The sequence below is a fragment of the Equus caballus genome, chromosome 17 (genome assembly GCF_041296265.1).
Source record: "Equus caballus isolate H_3958 breed thoroughbred chromosome 17, TB-T2T, whole genome shotgun sequence".
Lineage (NCBI taxonomy): Eukaryota > Metazoa > Chordata > Mammalia > Perissodactyla > Equidae > Equus > Equus caballus.
In genome coordinates, this window is record NC_091700.1 from 22,460,402 (window position 1) to 22,479,380 (window position 18,979).

At 45.2% G+C, this 18,979-nt stretch overlaps 1 protein-coding gene across 4 annotated transcripts in view; it reads right to left on the minus strand.

Annotated features, from left to right (window-relative positions):
- Positions 1 to 1,859: 1,859 nt before the first annotated feature.
- Positions 1,860 to 18,979, minus strand: part of MTMR6 (myotubularin related protein 6) — a 93,709-nt gene continuing 76,589 nt past the window's right edge. Inside the window, exons 16-18 of one of the 4 annotated variants that reach the window (XR_011427912.1) lie at positions 9,934 to 10,042; positions 5,563 to 5,652; positions 1,860 to 2,912 (exon numbers count right to left, since the gene is read on the minus strand). Coding sequence is in view for 1 of the 4 variants with exons in the window: in XM_070240106.1 (XP_070096207.1) it covers positions 18,572 to 18,629 (58 nt within the window). In the remaining 3 variants the exon portion in view is untranslated. Of the gene's footprint in view, positions 2,913 to 5,562; positions 5,653 to 9,933; positions 10,043 to 18,431; positions 18,630 to 18,979 lie in introns of those variants that run through there. The other 3 variants (XM_070240106.1, XM_070240110.1, XM_070240113.1) reach the window with 3 other exon arrangements.

The following is an 18,979-nucleotide window of genomic DNA, read 5'->3' on the forward strand; positions in this document are numbered from 1 at the left end:
CTGTATTCACACCCCTTCCCAGCTTTCAGTCAAATGTACGTTTGACTCATGTCTTACCTCCTCCTTGTACATATCCTTCCAAGTCACTGATAAAACTATTGGCTCAGTCAGAGACAAGAAGACAGCTCCCAGGAACACCACTAAAAAGCCCTCTCTCCACATGAAAATCTAGCCATTGATCTGCAACTGTGAAAACTGATAGGGCAGAGTTGTTCAGGCAGTTCTGGATTCACCCACTTGTCTTTCTTTGCATCCAACCTGCCTTTTTACACCTTGTCTCAGGAGTGTCCGAAGAGCCATTGCCAGCACTTTGCTCAGGTTCTGGAAACTCCCTGCTTTTTGCCTTCCCCTGATGTTCCACAACCATGACACTGGCAGCAAAAGAGATTAGTCCACCTGAACTTTCTTATTGAGCCCCTCTTGATTCCTGGTAATCACAACAACGTCCCCTTCCCGAATCATCCCATGAGCACGCCACGCCGGAATCTCGCCCCTCCTCACCCACCTTCTGCCATTTCTGAACACCACAGCACCGTTCACCAGCACTTCTCCTCGTCTCCAGAGACAACCTCAGTGGTGCAGTCATCGAATTAACTGCCACACCTCTTACCACCTGACCCTCTTGTGAATCTGCACCAGAGACAAAGTTAGAGTGGTGGGTGCTGCTCATTCTTTTCAAGAAATGTGGACATCCCACAACTAGAAGGACCTGCAACTAAGATATACAACTGTGTACAGGGGGGGTTTGGGGAGATAAAGCAGAAAAAAAAAAAAAAGATTGGCAACAGTTGTTAGCCCAGGTGCCAATCCTTAAAAAAATAATAATAATAGAAAAGAAATGTGGGCTCCTGCCCGCTTCATTAGTTACGGCGCAGCAGAGTCTGGCTTCAAGCTGCTTACAGTATAGTTCAAGAGGGAGTTGTGTATGCTAATATCAATAACATAAAACAGAGTACAATTACTGCCTTTAGGGGAGTGAAAGTGAACTCTTATAAGGTTCATAAGACAAACTGTTTCTATTGGAGCAGAAGAAAAGCTCCTTGGAGGCAGTGGCGTGTGGAGTGGATCCTGACCAGCAGGGGAGTGCGGGCGAGGCGGCAGGGTCTGGCTCTCCCGGCGCTGCCCGTTTGCGCAGTCTTGAGGAGAACCAGTGGGAGTTTAAAACACTTGTACCATTTGACCTAAGGCTTTCAAAGTCCAAGGAAAGAATCTAAACACAACGTTTTCCATAGTGTTATATAAATGATCCTGCCATTGAATGGAACACTAGGTAACGCTCAAAAGGGTTTTTGTGAACGTAAACCTGATCATCAGCTTGGGGAAGGCAGAGGCCCTTCCCTTGGTCTCTCAGATATCTGATTGCCCCGCCCTGGTTCTCCACTCCACAGCCTCTGAAAATGCAATGCTTTCCCACTAATTTTGTAGATGACTCAGAGCCTCCTTCTTTCCAAGTGATTTTTCTGCGTGTGCCGTGTCCGGGGCTGCCTAAATTCAGCTTCTGCTTCCCCAAGCAGGTCCTGATTTGTGATTTACTGTCGTCCTGAGGCTCAGCAAGGGGCACAGTTTACGCAGCCCGGCTCGGTCTCCCTCTCACCCGCTTGCTCTCTCAACTCCCTGCAACAACGGACAAATTATTCCCCAAGATTCTCCCCAGAGCTTTTGTCTCAAAAAAGGCAAGTTTTTCCCTAAAAGGAATCCTTGCATCAGTTGCTAATAATATACATTTTTCCCTCACATTATTTTATGAATTATTTTTCGTGACATGGGAAAATGCTTGTGATAACATGAGCTAAGCAGGGAAACAGCAAGATATAACCTTAAAATGGTACCCAGTATAGTCTCAACCATGTAAAACAATGTGCCTCAAAGAGGAAGTTTAATCAGGCAGTAGCAGCGGCCATCTCTGCTAATAGGACTCTGGGTGACTTTTGTTCTCCTATACGTACATTGCTATATTTTCCAGAGGTAATGAAAATATTTGGAGGCCAGGTACTTGGGAGAATAGTATTGCCATTTGGAAAATTAAAAAGTCAAGAAAAAGCCAGTGCGGGACGAGAACAGTGGCTATTGTTCGCCCGCCCCCGCACCGCGCGCAGAGGGCGCTCCCAGTTGCCGTCCTTGCCTTGCGCTGATCCCACCGGCCTCCAAGTGAAAGCCTGACAGTTGAAGTGTTTGTCAAAGGCAGATCTAGTTATCTGACTTCTCCTTATGGTGTTGCCAGACTGCCTCGGGACACTTGACGCCTCGGCAGGATTTCTGGGAGGACATGCAGCCACCCGGCCGTTGGACAGACGGGACTTGTCGCTGCGAACACGCGATGCACCTGCTGGTCCCCGGGCAGGCGCGCAGGCTGCAGCGTACCTCCCAGGGCTGGATGGCCGAATGCGGTGTATAAAGGAGTAGATGGGCTCCCTTCTTTTCTCAGCCTAGCAAAACTAAGAGAGCTAACCAGGGCAAGCTCTGGTCTTACTACTTTTGCTGAACATTCAGCCTCCAACAAATCCAAAACCGTTGCCCAAGATGTCAACAACAGGCCTGTTTCAGGAGGAGACGTGAGGACGCGTGGGGAGAGGGAAAGGCCACTAATATTTCACTCTGAAGGGATTTCCCTGAATTTCCACAGAAATGCCTTGGAGCCACACACCGGTCTTACTGTCTTGGATGCCTCAGAAGCACAACCACCATTCAGAGCTCACGTCAGGATAGACAGAGCTGTAGGTGGGGAGGACTTGAAAAGCTCTCTTCCTTTCCTCCCTCTGACAAATGAAGCACTGGAAGAAAATGTTTTTCCCTGGTAATACAGCGCTTGGAATTTCCTGTGGGTGGTGTGTGCTAACACAGTTCTTTCATTTCTTTAAATCGTTACGAGGGGTTGGTTCTTTGTGTAAGCCGAGAAGCGTTTCTTCTTGCACCTGTGAAAATGATATTGCTCTGTCGTTCCGGCTGCATGGAATGGCCTCTTCGTGTGGGAAACATTGTGCTTACAGAGTGTGACCCCTCCAGTCTCTCACTTCATGCCTAGAACTCCTGCGCTCCTTTCTGTTTGCCCCACTCTCCCTCTCAGGCGGCAGCCACGCCCCAGAAAGCCAAGCAAGAATTCCCTGGCCCAATAGAGACTGAGGGAACACTCGGAAAGCAAGGGGCCGTGGATCCACTGAGACAGGCAGCCCCGGGAAGGAAGAGGGAGGAAGGTGAGGGAATCTGAGTTAAGAGGGCAACAAATGCAAAAGAAGGAAGAGGAAGGGAGCCCAAGAAAGAACCCTCTGGTAGATTCCAAACCAAGGCAGCACCCAGATGTGCAGGTGTGTCCACGTCCTCTCAGATTCTTCCCACTTAAACACACTGCACCTGGGAACCAGGTACTGGCAGCCGTTTGGTTTGGGGAATACTTTTGGCTTTCTCCATCAGCAATCCCAAAGCAACCTCAATTTTTTATACTCTGATTAAAAAGCAGTGTTCTTGGTGTGCAAATCCAGCATCAAGACAATTGTCCTAGGGGCCAGCCCCGTGGCCAAGTGGTTAAGTTCATGTGCTCTGATTTGGTGGCCCAGGGTTTCCCCGGTTTGGATCCTGGGCATGGACCTAGCACTGCTCCTCAAGCCATGCTGAGGCGGCATCCCACACAGCGGAAATAGAAGGACCTGCAACTAGAATATACAACTAGGTACTGGGGGGCTTTGGGGAGAAGAAGAAGAAAAAAAGTTTGTCAACAGATCTTAGCTCAGGTGCCAATCTTTAAAAAAAAAAAGACAATTGTCCCAGTCTTCCTTTCCAATCAGATTATGACTCTAAGCCCTTCCTGTAGAAAGTCTGGAAGGTTCTAAACAAGGGGGTGATGAGAACTGACATGAGAATATTGCCTGGCTGTCGTGTGGAGGTTAGATTTGGGGGATAAGGTGGACCTGGGGAGGCCAGAGAGGAGGCAATTTCAGTAATCCAGGGAGGGCTGGTGGTGATTTGGACTAAGGTGGCGGCAAGAGAGGCGGTAAGAGGTGATGACAGGTGCTAACAGACTGAGTTCTTGGACCTCATGGTTAATGACCATCCCTCCTAAGTTAAACACTAAACGTCGTAAAGCTGCATGTGACGTCCATGATAGCTACTCTAATAGCTACTTCTACATCTAATCACTAGTACTTAATCAGTAATTTACCGAGCTCAGTATAGGAAAATAAGACACAAGGCCTATCCTCAAGCTGCTTATAAAATCTAGAACAGAAAATTCTGCATATGACCAGATGTGACAAGTGCCATCTGAGAAGTACAACACAGAGGAATTCAGACCCTCCAAAGGAGAAAAGGACCACTGCCTGGGACAATCTAGGAGAGCTTCAGCCCCGTAGAGCAGGCCTGGCTGTATGGAACCGTGAAGAATGAGGGTGTTGGCGAGCATACATGGGGAAGAGGCCTTTCTAGGCTCAGCAATGGCAAATGGGACGGGAATAGGCCAGGCATGGGAAGCATCAGGTGTGCTCAAGAGTGGTGAGTGGTGAGTGGTGTTTTGGGCTGGAGGTATGCTCCACATAAAGGAGTAGCTACTGGAAGAGAAAGCTGGAAGGTAGATTAGTTTAAGGAAGCTATAAATACAAATGACAGAATGTATTCCGTGGTTTGAGGTAAATAGTGAAGGCTTTTGAGCAGGAGAGCATTGGAGCTCAGGAGAGATGACTCTGTCTGCTGCAGGTGATTAAAGGGGCAAAACTGGGCCTTGCAGATCAGGCACTAGACAGGAAACAAAACTAGATTAGGGAAACCTTGCCGGTGCGAGCCACATTGTCATTATCCAGTTGAATGTATAGAGCAAGGGGAAGAGACAGGAGGGAGTTACCAGGTGCTGAGGTTTCATGGCTAGGAACGGGGAGCTGCTATTTGTTTCTAACTGAATTTCAGGTGTATCTGGCACACAAGGGTGCAGGCCCAGGGAGATGCATGGCTAACGCCCAGGAGAACCAGGGTTGGGATATCTCTCTGACCTATCTTCTTGGAGATAATGAAATTGCCAAGAGAGGATAATGTAGCAGCAGAGAGGAAAGCAGGAGAAAACCCACAGTGAGGGAGCCAGAAGGAGAGAGGTTAAGCATAGAAATTATCAAGAGAGTTGACTGATATTTTTGCTTTATCAACCTTTAACTTGTTTGGCACTTGATGGCACCCTGACACATAGCTGGCTCCAGAACGCTCCAACTGACCTTCTGGCTTGCTTGTCTGGGTGTTCTGTCTCTACTGCATTGGACACTATTGATGCCCAAGTAACAGAAATAACTGTTGCTGAGAAAAATCTTTGACAAAGTTTCTGTCATAGAATTTGGTTCATGAGCCCACTAGTCTCCAAGCTTTTAAAATCAGATGATAACTCTGTCTTTTTAGGCTTCTAGAACTTTATAAACAGTATTTATGTCTTCGTGGCTATCGCAAAGCCATTCAGTGGTATTTAAATCCTAGGCTAGTGTACCTTTTGGTGTCTTTTCATTGGTGATAGTGCATTTTCTTTCATGAATACTACTTCTAGAGATTATATCATGCTGTGTTTATGTATATCAAGATAAACAAAAAGGTGCTCACCTGGTAAATAATCCAATCGTGTATGCATTGTGTACAAAACACTTCCTGTGGACTCAGTCATGCTTCCTGAGTAGAAGGGTGTGGTAGAACCTGAGAGGAGACAGAGAGAGAACCGCAGCTTGGATGGTGAGTACGAGAACGGTTCAGACTGCAAAGCAGAGCCATCTTCATGGCATGTCCGGTGGCACAGGGCCCATGCTGGGCTGATGTCCTGCTGTTGTGTCTTAAAATTGTTAATACTTTTTGAACAGGGAACCCTGCGTTTTTATTTTGAACTGGGCCCCACAGATTATGTAGCCGGAGAACTAGACACACGTCCCAGTAAATAACAGAAAAGGTCAGTGGGGTGCCTCCTGGAAACAATGTCTGACGTGGCTCTTTAGGTCAAAGCAGGCCAGGACTGCAGGATGTGGCCCCATGGGCTTCCCGCACAGGCGCTCACTGAGGTCGCTTTGGGAGGGCCAGGGGCTCGCCAGACGCAGGGGGACCTCTACCTCTGAGGCTGCGCCGGGCAACAGCTGCTCACCCTGCGTGGCTGAAGAATTTAGCTGCGAAAATCTAATTTGGAGCTCCCTAATTAAGCTAATGAAGTCAGATCATTTTTATCTGTTCTTGGTCCAGTCCTATGTATAATCCCAGAATAAATAGGTAATTGTGACTTTGTGGCATATGTGTCCTTTTTTGTGACATATGAGCCAGGCAACGTCTTTATATAGTTTTTTTGAAATTTCAGGGAATGAACTGATTTTCCTTGGCCAAATTGAATGTTTGAGATGAGGCAAAATTGTCGTGCCTTTAAAATAAATCAATGGCGCTCCCATTTTACCACCTTTTACTGACTACTGTAAACAAGCGGTGCCCAAATAAGTCCCTTAGTCCTGAAAGATCCTGTATGATCCTCAATTTTTTCTTGTTTTAAAGAACACTTTTGAATAATAAATGTCGCCATACACAGATGTCTTCTGAGGCGGGTTGAAGTTAGTGAAATAGAGACCAAGCCGTTTCTTTCCTTTGGCCTTGCATTCTATAAACTGGGAAAATTCACTAATTAACCTTTAAACTATATCAAATTATTTCCCTGAGACACATACATCTTTATAATGTTAGGAAAGCCTATAAAATCCAGAGAGTAAAGGAATCATTCTATTTCATCCATCCATCTTCCTGCCAATCGAGATTGTTCTTTATGAAATAATTTCAACTTCTTTTCAAATTATTGAGGTGAAGTCATTCTTTCCCCTTTGCAGTTTATTGATTGATTTACAAATATTAGGTTCTCTTCAAGTGTCATCCATTCCTCTCTTTAGAGGGCTTTGTTTTTCACTCATGTAGTTTAATTTCTAAAAATTGTTAGAAAATAAAGGAACCATTTACAAATAGCCCAACTGGTTAATAATAATAACAATCAGAGGTAATGTTGTTTGACTGCTTACTCTGTACGGGTCAGGCGCTAGCTGAGTGCTTTGTATACATTGTCATTTAATCCCCAGTCACGAGGTAGGGACTCCCACTGCTAGAAATGAGGAAATCGTGGCATGAACTGGCTCTGCGTTTACTCGGGGTGCCCAGCTGGCAAGCGGAGGATCTGAGCCCGGAGGTTCCAGATCTCCAGGCGTACCTCAGATTCTTTTATGAAGGACAGGCTCTGTCCTACACCATCCGACTTAGCTCCAGCTCAGCTAAGTATGACATGCAAGCTTTCCATCTCAGAGTAACGCTGAGACAGGGTGGATGCCAGCACATTCCATCTGCACCAGGAAAGGAGAGAACCCTCTCAAACCATTGTAAGCACACGTTTGCTAAGTGCAAGGCTGGATGCTCCATTCAGGAGATATGATGATCAGTACAACACAGACCCTGCCCTCAGAGAACATACAGACCTTTTCCAAATGTCCTTTACACAGAGTGACCATCCATCCCGGTCTGCCTGAGACTGAGGGGTTTCCAGAGATGTGTGACTTTCAGTTCTAAAATCAGGAAAATCCCTGGCAGACCAGGATGAGTAGGTCACTCTGCTGATAGAAAAGGAAGTAGTATCACTGCGTATTTTGAAAAAAAATACATGCACCCCTGTTTGTGGACACTCTATACAAACACATGCTCCTGCGCACCCCATGGCCTCGGAGCCCAAATGAGTCACCTAGGTAAGCAATCTGCTCAAGACTCATGTCCCGAGCGTTGTGAGTCTCTAAGGACTCCAAGGTGAATACAGTCTGACTTAGGGAAAGACAGGCTCAGGGGAAGACCTTCCAGAAGCCCCCAGACAGATGCTGCTGTCTCTCTCCGGAGAAGCCTTTGAGCATGTAGGCGGAAACCAACATGGTGGACAGAACTCAAGGTTTTCATGAAGCCCTATGCAGGAATCCTGGGGAACAGAAAGAACATAGAAAGACAAAAAGCTTTTCTTTCCTTTTGTTTTCATTTTGGTATTTGTTGCTGAACAACCCTTGTTTATAATCCTTTGGGCATGTATTCAGTTCTCGTGACAATGCCTATGGCAGAGCCAAAATGTGAAATCAGACTCATTGTCAACCACAGATGTTCAGCCCGAGGCTGGGCGGGGCCCCGCGAAGGAGGGAAATGGCACCAGCTGAGCTCGCAACAGTGGCATGCCCTGTGCTGGCACCACGATCTCACAATAGTCCAGATAGGGAGCGCTCCACACAAGGTTTGGAAACCCTCAACAGAGGAGATTCCAGGGAGAGAAGAGGAGAAGGCAGTTGAATTGGGTAGATGAACGGGGTCCGATTTCAGAGGGGGACATAGCACTTCACTGTCATTGAGTCATTTGCTGAGGCAAGAGGCAGTACTTGTTGTTGGGCAGTTGACATCTAACAGGTTCCTCTGGGCGACCACAGATGCCCAAGTCGTGTTAATACTTAAGCTAATTTAAGATTTGTATTGGCTCGGGTTAAGTGTGTCACTATACTGTTTTTACTTCTATTTTAATTTTATAGGTTGGAATGGGAACAGTTGTGAAAACAAGCATGAAATTAATTTCTCTATACTCTCTCAGTAGGAATATGACATCAATATCATCGTTTGCATTGAAGGACTATTTCACTCAATAAAAACTGAGTGTCGGGCACTATCTTATTCTGCAGAAAAGTGAATTGCCTAGTGAAATAAGCATCCCATTTAATTTTTATTCCTTATTTAGTTATCTATATTCATGGCTGAGCTGCAGATTTCATGAGAATATGGGTCAAATCTGTCTGTGTCTTTTACGCCTTACAAAGTGCCCTGAAAGCACATGGCAGCCACTCAATAAATATTTAATGAATGAATGAACATAGTTCAGATTAGGTAAGATCTCCACCCTTAAATTGTACAATCTGGTAAAGGAAACAAATATAATTTAAAAAATTCATACAAGGCTGACTGAATTAATTGACAAGTAGAAGTACCCCACATTCATCCATTTGTTCAGTCAACAAACATTTATGGAAAGCTACTAAGAGCAAGACGCTGCTGTAGGTGCTGGGCATGGAGCAGCAGCAAGGAGACAGAAAGTCCTGCCTGCCTCTGTGGAGCTTCCATTCTGGGTGAGGAGACTGACCACGAGCAAATAAATAAGGAGGACATAGAGCCTGTCAGAATCTGAAATGTGCCATGTGAAAAAACCAAGAAACGAAGGAAGAGAAAAAGGGGTGCTGGGTAAGGGGGGGTGCCATCTTAAAAGGGAGAGCCAAGGAAGGAGCCATTTGACCCTGGGTGGGGGAGGACCTGGGAAGGTGAGTGCTCTTGAGGTGGCCATAAAGGCTAAGAGGGTTTGGGGTGGGTGAGATGGAAAGCCCCTTCCAACTGCGAGAGCATCTCTCCCTGTGGAAAGAGGGGCTCTGGAGGCAGCCCTGGAAGATGAAGCAGGGCCAGGCTGCAGAGGAAGAGGGAGCTCCTGGTGGGTCGTGCCTTCTTTACCCTTCCCTGTGCCTGACTATCTGAAGCGATCTTTTCCAGGACCCTGGTCCAGCAGTGGCCAGCCTGCCCTCCATGAGGCCCACACAGCCTGTCACCCACGTCTGCTGTGGATCCGCCTCAGGATGGGTGTCTGGGGGAAGGACACAGGAAGGAGAATAGTCGTCACATTTCTACCTGAAAGGGGTCTGTGTATGTCAGAGGGTCAGGAGGAGCTGCTCCCCAGCTCTGGCTCCCAGCAGCGGAAGGACCATGGGACCATCCCAAAACCAGTGCCCTTCCCGCCACCCACGGATGATCAAATACCTCCAACCCTGGAACCCAAATCTTTGTGCCACATTCTGCTATTGTGGTGCCCCAGTGAAATGCCAATCCAGTGCTCTTCCGTTCATTTCACACTGCCCCTCTAACCAATCGCCATTTCTCTGTATTCCTCCTTTCTCTCAAATACTCTACCTCTTCTCTTCCCACCGACGGTCCTCCTTTCTCTCCTCCTTTGCCTCTCTCTCCGTTTGTCTCATCCTTGGTCTCTCCTTCTTCTTCATATTGAAAATCCTTTCAGTTTCTAGTTAACAAAAGAAAAAGACTATTAGGCGATTTATACCAAAGCAAATAAAGCCAAATGTCCTTTTTAAAAACAGATAAAACCATAAAAGTACTAGAAAAATCATGTGATATTAATTAAAAATATATCAATACCCATTCACAATTAAAACTGTCAGCAAACTGGGAATAAAGGAGAACTTCCTCAGTTTGATAAAGAACATCTACAAAGTGCCTACAGCTAACATCATCCTTACAGGTGAGAAATTAGAAGCTTTCTTGCTAAGATCGGGAACAAGGCAAGGATGTCCCCTCTCACTACTTCTTTCCAACGTTGTACTGGAGGGTCCACTTAATTCAGTAAGACAAGTAAAGGAAGTAAAAAAGTACACCGATTTGGAAGGAAGAAATAAAACTGTCTTTGTTCACAGATGACATGATCATCTATATAGAAAATCTGAAAGAATCAACCAAAAACCTCCCACAACTAATAAGCAATTATAGCAAGGTTGCAGGATACAAGGTTAATATACAAAAGTCAACACTTTCCTATATATCAGCAATGAACAAGTGTTATTCACAATACCATTTACATTACATCTCCAAAAATGAAAAACCTAGGTATAAATCTAATGAAATATGTACAAGATCTATATGAGGAAAAATACAAAACTCTGATGAAAGAATCAAAAAACTAAATCAACGGAGAGATATTCCATATTCATGGATAGGAAGATACATTGTCTAGATGTCAGTTCTTCTCGAATTGATCTGTAGATTCAACGCAATCCCAATCAAAATCCCAGTAAGTCATCTTGTGGATATTGACAAACTGATTCTAATGTTTATATGGAGAGGCAAAAAACTCAGAACAGCCAACATAATTTTTTTTCTACCTTTTTTTTTTTAAAGATTTGCCCTGACCTAACATCTATTGCCACTGTTCCTCTTTTTTTTTTTTTCCCCAAAGCCCCAGTACATAGTTGTATATCCTAGTTGTAAGTCATTCTAGTTCTTCTATGTGGGATGCTGCCTCAGCATGGCTGATGAGCAGTGCGGAGGTCCGCGCCCAGGATCCCAACTTGCGAACCCCGGGCCAGCAAAGCAGAAAGTACAAACTTAACCAGCTGGCCATGGGGCCAGCCCCAGCCAAACAATATTAAAGGAGGAGAACAAAGTCAGAGGCTTGACATTCCCTGACTTTGAGACTCGCTATAAAACTACAAGTAATCAAGACAGTGTGGTATTGGCGGGAAGGAGGAGAGACAAACAAATCAATGGAACAGAATAGAGAGCCTAGAAACAGACTCACATAATTACAGTCAACTGATCTTTGACAAAGGAGTAAAGGCAATACAATGAAGCAAAGATAGTCTTTCAAAATAAATGGTGCTGGTACAACTGGACATGCCCATGCAAAAAAATGAATCCAGACCTTACACCCTTCACAAAAGTAACTCAAAATGGATCATGGACTTAAGCATAAAATGCAAAACTATAAACCTCTTAAAAGACAACATAAGAGAAAGTTTAGGTAACCTTGGGTATGGCAATGATCTTTTCGATTCAACACCAAAGACACGACCCATGAAAGAAATAATTGATAAGCTGGACTTCATTGAAATTAAAAACTTCTGCTCTGCAAAAGACACATCAAGAGAATGAGAAGACAAGCCACAGACTGGAGAAAAATATTTGCAAAAGATCTATTTGATAAAGAACTGTTATACAAAATATACAAAGAATTCTTAAAACACAGCAATAAGGAAAGGAACAACTAGATTAAAAAATGGGCAAAAGAGCTGAACAGACATCTCACCAAAGAAGACATACAAATGGCAAATAAGCATGTGAAAAGGTGCTCCATATCATGTCACGAAGGAATTGTAAATTAAAACAACAGTGAGATACCACTACACACCTCTTAGAATGGCCAAAATCCAACACTGACAGCACCAGATGCTGGCAAGGATGTGGAGCAGCAGGAGCTCTCATTCATTGCTGGTGGGAATGCAAAATGGTACAGCCCTTTGGAACACAGTTTGGCAGTTTCTTACAAAACTGAACATAGTCTTACCATACGATCTGGCAATCACACTCCTTGGTATTTACCCAAATGAACTGAAAATTGATATCCACACAAAACCTGCGTATGTTTGTTTATAGGAGCTTTCTTCATAATTGCCAAAACTTGGAAGCAACCAAGATGTCCTTCAGTAGGTGAATGGACAAAGAAACTGTGGTACATCCAGAAAATGGAATATTATTAAACAATAAAAAGAAATGAATTACCAAGCCATGAAAAGACATGGAGGAAACTTAAAGGCATATGACTAAATGAAAGAAGCCAAAGACTACATACTGCACGATTCCTACTATATGACATTCTGGAAGAGGCGAAACTGTGGAGAAAATAAACAGATCAGCAGTTGCCAGGAGTTAATGGGGAGAAAGGGATGAATAGGCAAAGCCCAGAGGATCTTTTGGGCAGTGAAAGTACTCTGTGTGATACTATAATGATGAATACATCTTAATACACATTTGTCAGAACCCATAGAATGTACAACACCAGAAGTGATCCCTAATGTAAACTATGGTCTTTGGATGATAAGGATGGGTCAGTGCGGGGCCCCGCAAAGCTTCATTGATCGTAACAAATGCACCACTCTGGTGCAGGGTTTTGACAGCAGGGGAGGCTGTACGTATGTGAGGGCATGAGGTATACGGGAAATCTTTGTATTTTCCACTCACTTTTACTGTGAACCTAAAACTGCTCTAAAAAATAAAGTCTATTTGATTACATAAAAATTAATAACTGATATTCAATAAATATTACCATAAATAAAATGAAATGAAAATGATAACATTTTAAAATCAAATAACATTTTAAACACTTAAAAATTAAAACATTTGGAAACATAACATGTTAAAATTGTAACATTATAATATTTATTTTCACTGTTCCAAATGTAGTCCCCCCAGCTTAACTGCCACAACGTCACAACATTTGCTGGCACACAACCAGCCTCTCCCCAGACCACCATCACCAGCTGCTCCTGGCATCTCCATAGAGAGGGCAGCTAAGGAAATGCAGCAGGACGTAGATCCCACCTCTGCTGTGCTCTCAGTCCTGAAGGAAGTACGCCCCTCAGCTCGCAGGCCAGAGTGCCTCCTGGTTCTCTCGTCCTTGCTGCAAGGGCCTTTTACAAAGTCCTCCCTTTGGCTATGGCACTAGCAAGCTTCTGGGCATTTTTTATTTAGGATCACGGGGACACGTGTAGCTTCTCCTTGTAGGCAGCTGATGACTTCACTTACTCCCCACCTGCCTTCATCTCTCTGGATTTAAGTTCTTGCGGATGGGAGGGAAGTAGCCAGTTGGCCCAGGCTTCCACGGGAAGGCACAGCGTTGACTGGGTTTCCCGCGGCTCTGACAATAACCAGACCTAGGCTTACCTTCTTCCTGAGCTCTTTATACTTGGGCTCCAGATTCCCAAAGTCATCACGCCAGGAGCATGAAATCCAGTTGGAACATCTTTGCTCTTCTCTGCTATCTCCCTAAAGCTCCCTGCTGCCACTGCCCTCAGGCCCGTGGGGCTCCGTGGGCTGGGCACTCGTCTCAGATGTTCCCCCACATTGCCACCCGAGTCATTCTGCCTGCACAAAAATCTGCTCTCCTTTAGCAGCCCTGAAAGCTACAACTTCAGGGGTCCTTTCCAAGCTACAAATTAGAAAATTTATGGCCCAAAGTCTCACAGCCAATGATGGCAAAGATGAGATTCTCTCCAGCATTCAGAAACTTTTCTGTCACCAAATCACTGTTTCTCTGATCATTAGACCGTCCCCCATTCTTTGCATAGTTTACATCAAAGTAAGTCTTGAGTGGGTCATTTTCTTACATCAAATCTTTACTCTCCTTTTCTTATGAGGGCAGAATGTTTTCCTGAATAAATTACTTTAATGTTGCCACTGGCCGTTTTTTGTTCTGTGTATGTGTTTCAGTGATTTATTGCTGTGTAACAAATCACCCCAAAAAATCAGAGCTGAAAACAGCACTATATTTCTCATGATTCTGTGGGCTGACTGGGTGGGTCTTCTGCATGTCTCACCACGGACAGTTCACACTTACGCTCCATCCGAGGGCCAGGTACTCACAGTTCACACCCCCTGCAAGGCTTCTCTCCCCATGTGGGCTCTCTCCAACAGGTTCACGTGGTCTTCCTTACAGCATGGTGGCTGGGTTCCAGGAGCACAAATGTCAGGCCTCCGGGTCCTCCCAAGAACTGACACAGTGCCACTTCCACTGCATTCTATTGGCCAACTGAGTTTTAAGGCCAGCACAGACTCAAGGGGAGGGGAAATTCCTTCTACTTCTTGGTGAGAGGTGCAGCAAAGAATCAGCCCCCAGGATCACATGAGCCAATTCCTTAAAATCAATCTCTCTTTCTCTCTCTCACTATATATAGCATTATATAGATAGATAGATAATGGGGTGCATGTGTGTGTATGTGTATATATATACACAGGATGGGCAAGAATTAGATGGGTAGGAGGCTCACGGAGCTTAAGTTGGAGACGTGGCTCCTGAGTTGTCCCCCCTAAGTGCTATCAGAAGCATTAGAAGCTGGAGTGAAAAAGTCCTGGTGAGAAACAGCGTCAAATGTACAGAAACACCCAATGCCCTGCCTGAGGTGAGGTGGTGAGGAGCGTGGGGGCGAGGGACGGTCCAGACTTCGGCATCCGAGCTCTGCCGCCCTGGGCATTCTGCCTCCAGCTCTCATCCAGTGTGCTCGGATGGTCTATTCTGAAGAGAAATAATTTTTAAAAGACTTTTTTCTGTTTTTCTTTAAAAAATGATTTGTGACATGTATATCAAAGGATAAAAATTGTGTGAGTAGAGAAAGTATAGCTTGTTTGGCATCCATGCTCTCTCTTTTTTTAAAATAATGTACTAATCAAGGTTCTCCAGAGAAACAGAAACAACAGGATAGATGGATGGAAGGATGGATGGATGGATGGAAGGATGGATGGATGGATGGATGGATGGATAGATAGATAAGGAGATTTATTGTAGGAACTGGCTCACGTGGTTATGGCAGTCGAGGTCTCACCCTCTGCCATCTGCAAGCTGGACCCTGGGAAGCCAGTGGTTTAATTCAGTCTGAGTCCAAAGGCCTGAGAACCAGGAGTGCCGATGTCTGAGGGCAGGAGAAGATGGATGTCTCAGTTCAAACAAAAATGGCAAATTCACCCTTCCTCCACCTTTTTGTTCTATTTTGGGCCTCAGCTGATTGTATGATGCCCACCCACATTGGCGAGAGCAAATCTCTTTACTGAGTCCACCAATTCAAACGCTAATCTCTTCCAGAAACACCCTCCCAGATGAACTCGGGAATGGTGTTTTACCAGTACCTGGCATCCCTTAGCCTAGTCAAGATGATACATAAAGTTAACCACCAAAATAATAACGTTCATTATTCACCACAAAGGACAGGCTCTGTTCCGTGACAATGCCGAATATGTGAGCCTTTGCTGCAATCGTGCTTAGTAAGAAACGAGCCCAAATCTCACTAGACAGAAACTGAAAACATTTCTTCCTTTTGGCCCAATGCCTTCTCTCGTGCCGTGCTCTTTTTATGTCGTTCTTCCCAGCACTGATAACTACTTTGCACACCTGGTGGGCTCTCGTACTGAAGGCAGGAATCGGGCTTCGCTGTGTCAGCTGAAGCCCTGTGTTCTGCCGTGCCATTGTCAGTCACCTGACCAGCTGTGTTCAGCAGCACAACACAAAGCAGTGGGTGAAATCACAACCAGCTCTCTAAATGAGACCAGACGTGTGGCGTCTCTTGCTTTTCTTTCACCGCCCAATGCATTCACGTGTTCATTATTCCAAACGGCTGCCCGCCCATCCACGAGTTCTCAGGGCAATCGTAGCAGCTCCGATGCTGGGTTTGTGTGTGGTTAGTGCAATTACCATTAATAATGGCCCATACATCAGCGTTTCTGGTGCACTCTCTTGTTATGACCTTCCATCTACACTGTGGGGTGTGCTGCTGCAGAACTGTGTGTGTGCACACACGTGTGTGTCTATGCAACAGCGTGAGTACATCACCAGCCCTTGGTCAACTGTGAGACTGTTCGTGCCTGCCCCGTCTGGCCATCATTTTTGAAACCTCCATCCTCCGGGTAACTTTCCTATATCCCCGAGAATGAGTCTCTCCTCTGGGTTTCAGAGACGACGACAACAATGATCACTATTACCACCATTTGGTGAACATGTATTAGAATAAGAACTTAATACATGGACTCTCTTACTTAATCATCACAGGCACTGACGAGGTACTGCTATTTCCATTTTACAAATGAGAAGGCCCTGAGGCTAGAAATGTTCATTCAATTGCCCAGAGCTAGGCACGAGTTAGGGCAGGTCCATGACTCCCATCAGCCTCAGAAAACAGGTCTTCCTGTCAATTTTAGTAAAGTCTCATTTATCTGTAATTAAAAATGTCCAATTCCATGCAATAGTAGAGGTTTTTAAACACTTCTTCACACAGATTTAGTTCCTAAATACCATTTTCCAACTAAAGGAACCAGGGCTCCTTGGGGAAATGCCTGATGTCAGATTTGGAGCATGAAATGTACGAGATGAACCTAAGACATTTTGAGCCTGAAGGTAAGGAAACCATCAAAGACCACTGAGTCTTTTGTAAATGACACAGGACCCAATCTGCAGGTTACCAGTTCACCAAAAATGGGACCATCTGAGCATCAGAAAGAAGGGTCACGGCAATCAAATATACAAAACTTGTGGGTTCACAATAACATGAAAATAAACAAAATCAAACACACAAATGAACCCAAACGTACTGGCTGTCTTCAGAGGTTGCAAGAACACTCGCAGGTTACTCTGAAGACGGGTCTATAAAGGGGAAGAATCGAGCATCTAGCCTGCCTTTCCCACGTAGACTGCACTTGAGAGTAATCAAACAGTGGATGGGGGAAATTCTCCTTAATCCAGAAGAACCCAGCTAATTAATACTGAAGTAATTATATCGTTAGAAAATCACAATTTTGTAGCCCCGTAAAGAAGTGGTGGAGCTTGAGAATGATCATCAGTGGCGGTTAAAAACCAGCCGGAGCTAAATGGAGCCCTGAGACCCATCACACAAGCGGAAGGCGAGGGTCCTGTTTGGATCCTGACTAGAATCAATCAACCAAAAAATTCATTTTTGAGTCAAGGGGAAAATTGAACATGGATTGCCTATTAAATGTGAGATATTGTGGGAATAGTATTGAGTTTGGCTGGATGTGATAATAGCACCGTGGTTATGTGTGTTTTTTTAAGCCCTTATCTGTCAGAGACGCACACTGAGCTACGTACCAGTACTGTGACGCAATGTCTGGGATTTGCCTCAAAATACACCAGGAAAACAGTGTTGGGGAAGCACAGGTAACGCATAAAGGCAGAGTCTGATCATTGTTGAAACGAAAGGAGGAAGAAATGGGGCTTCATTTCTCTATTCTTTCCACTTTTGTGTCTATGTGAAAATTTCCATAATCATTTTAACATTTTTACAAAAACGTTAAGGTTTCCCTCCAGCCTGGTTCTTCTTTGGGCTGAAGGCCAGGAGGAAAAGGGGGGCTCTCGTTTCTTCACGGGGCCTCCTCCCCTCCATCTGCGTGGGCCCCTGCTTGGGAGGGGGACCAGAGCCAACTCACCTGACAGGCCAGTTGGGATCCAGGGCTGGTGTTTTCTGGGCCTGGCGCGTGTTCGATCCGACTTTTCTTCAGGGTAGAGGTGGATTTCATGTTATCTTTTAGAGACTCTCCTTTGTTGGGGAGGTCCCTGAATGAGTGCAACACGCCCTCACGCTGGCCACTTGCCATCTACCCCACCCCTGCCGCCAGCCCAGGCTCCTGATTCCCAGCACACCCCCACCCACACTACACAGACTCTCTGCTCCTGCCCCAAGGTCCCTGCCCGTGGCCTCTCCTTTAAGATGGCTCCAGGCTGGTTCCCGCTTCCACGCAGACCATATCTCATCTGAACCCAATGCCCCAGCACCAAGATAGAGGACATTCCTTGACTTTGGGGGTCTCTTCATTTGTTTCCTTTCCAAATTCTCCCGAGAAAGACAAATAGGTGCACCTGACTGAGGGAGCAATCTGGGATGGGGGGTGAACAAAGCAGATCCTGACATTTCCTGGGGGCTAGTACTGTTTCTTGGCTAAGGGTTATCAAAAAGATGTTTCATCTTCTCCTATCTCCCTTCCTCTCTGCCATGCATACAACAAGCTCCTCCAGACAAAATCCACCACCGTGGGCTTCTCCAGGAAGGTCCTAAGGCTTGTTGGTGCCTGACACATTTATCAAGGAGCTTTTGGTAGCAAGCAACAGAATACTTGACTAAGAGTGGCTTAAGCAATAGGGGTTTATTATTACATATAATAAGTATAGAGGTAGAAAGTTCCACATCAAGGCAGCGGTTTGATGATATCAGGGCTCTAGGTCGGCTTCTCTGCATTCTCTTGATTTTTTTTTTTCTCTTCTTGGTCACAAGATGGCTGCCACAGTTCCAAGCATCACATCATCACACAACAATATACAAAGGCTGGAAGGAAAGAGTAAATTCACTTCATGTATCTCTGTTTTCATCAGAACAGAAAATATTTCCCCAAATTCTCCAACAGACTTCCTTTACATCTCATTGGCCAGAAAAGAACATGCTCGCCCTCCCCTCCTGCCCAAACCCAATCACTAGCAAAGGGTAATAGGATTATGGTGATTGGCTTAGACTAATCTAGAGCTGGTTCCATCTTCCTTGAGTCAACCAATCTTAGAACAAAATTGGAATTTGGTTAACAAGGGAAGAGGACGGACTGGTTGTTGGTAGGCCCCCACATCGTCACCGCAGGTGCCAAAGACGAATACCACCTGCTTCTACTTCATGACTCTGCCCAG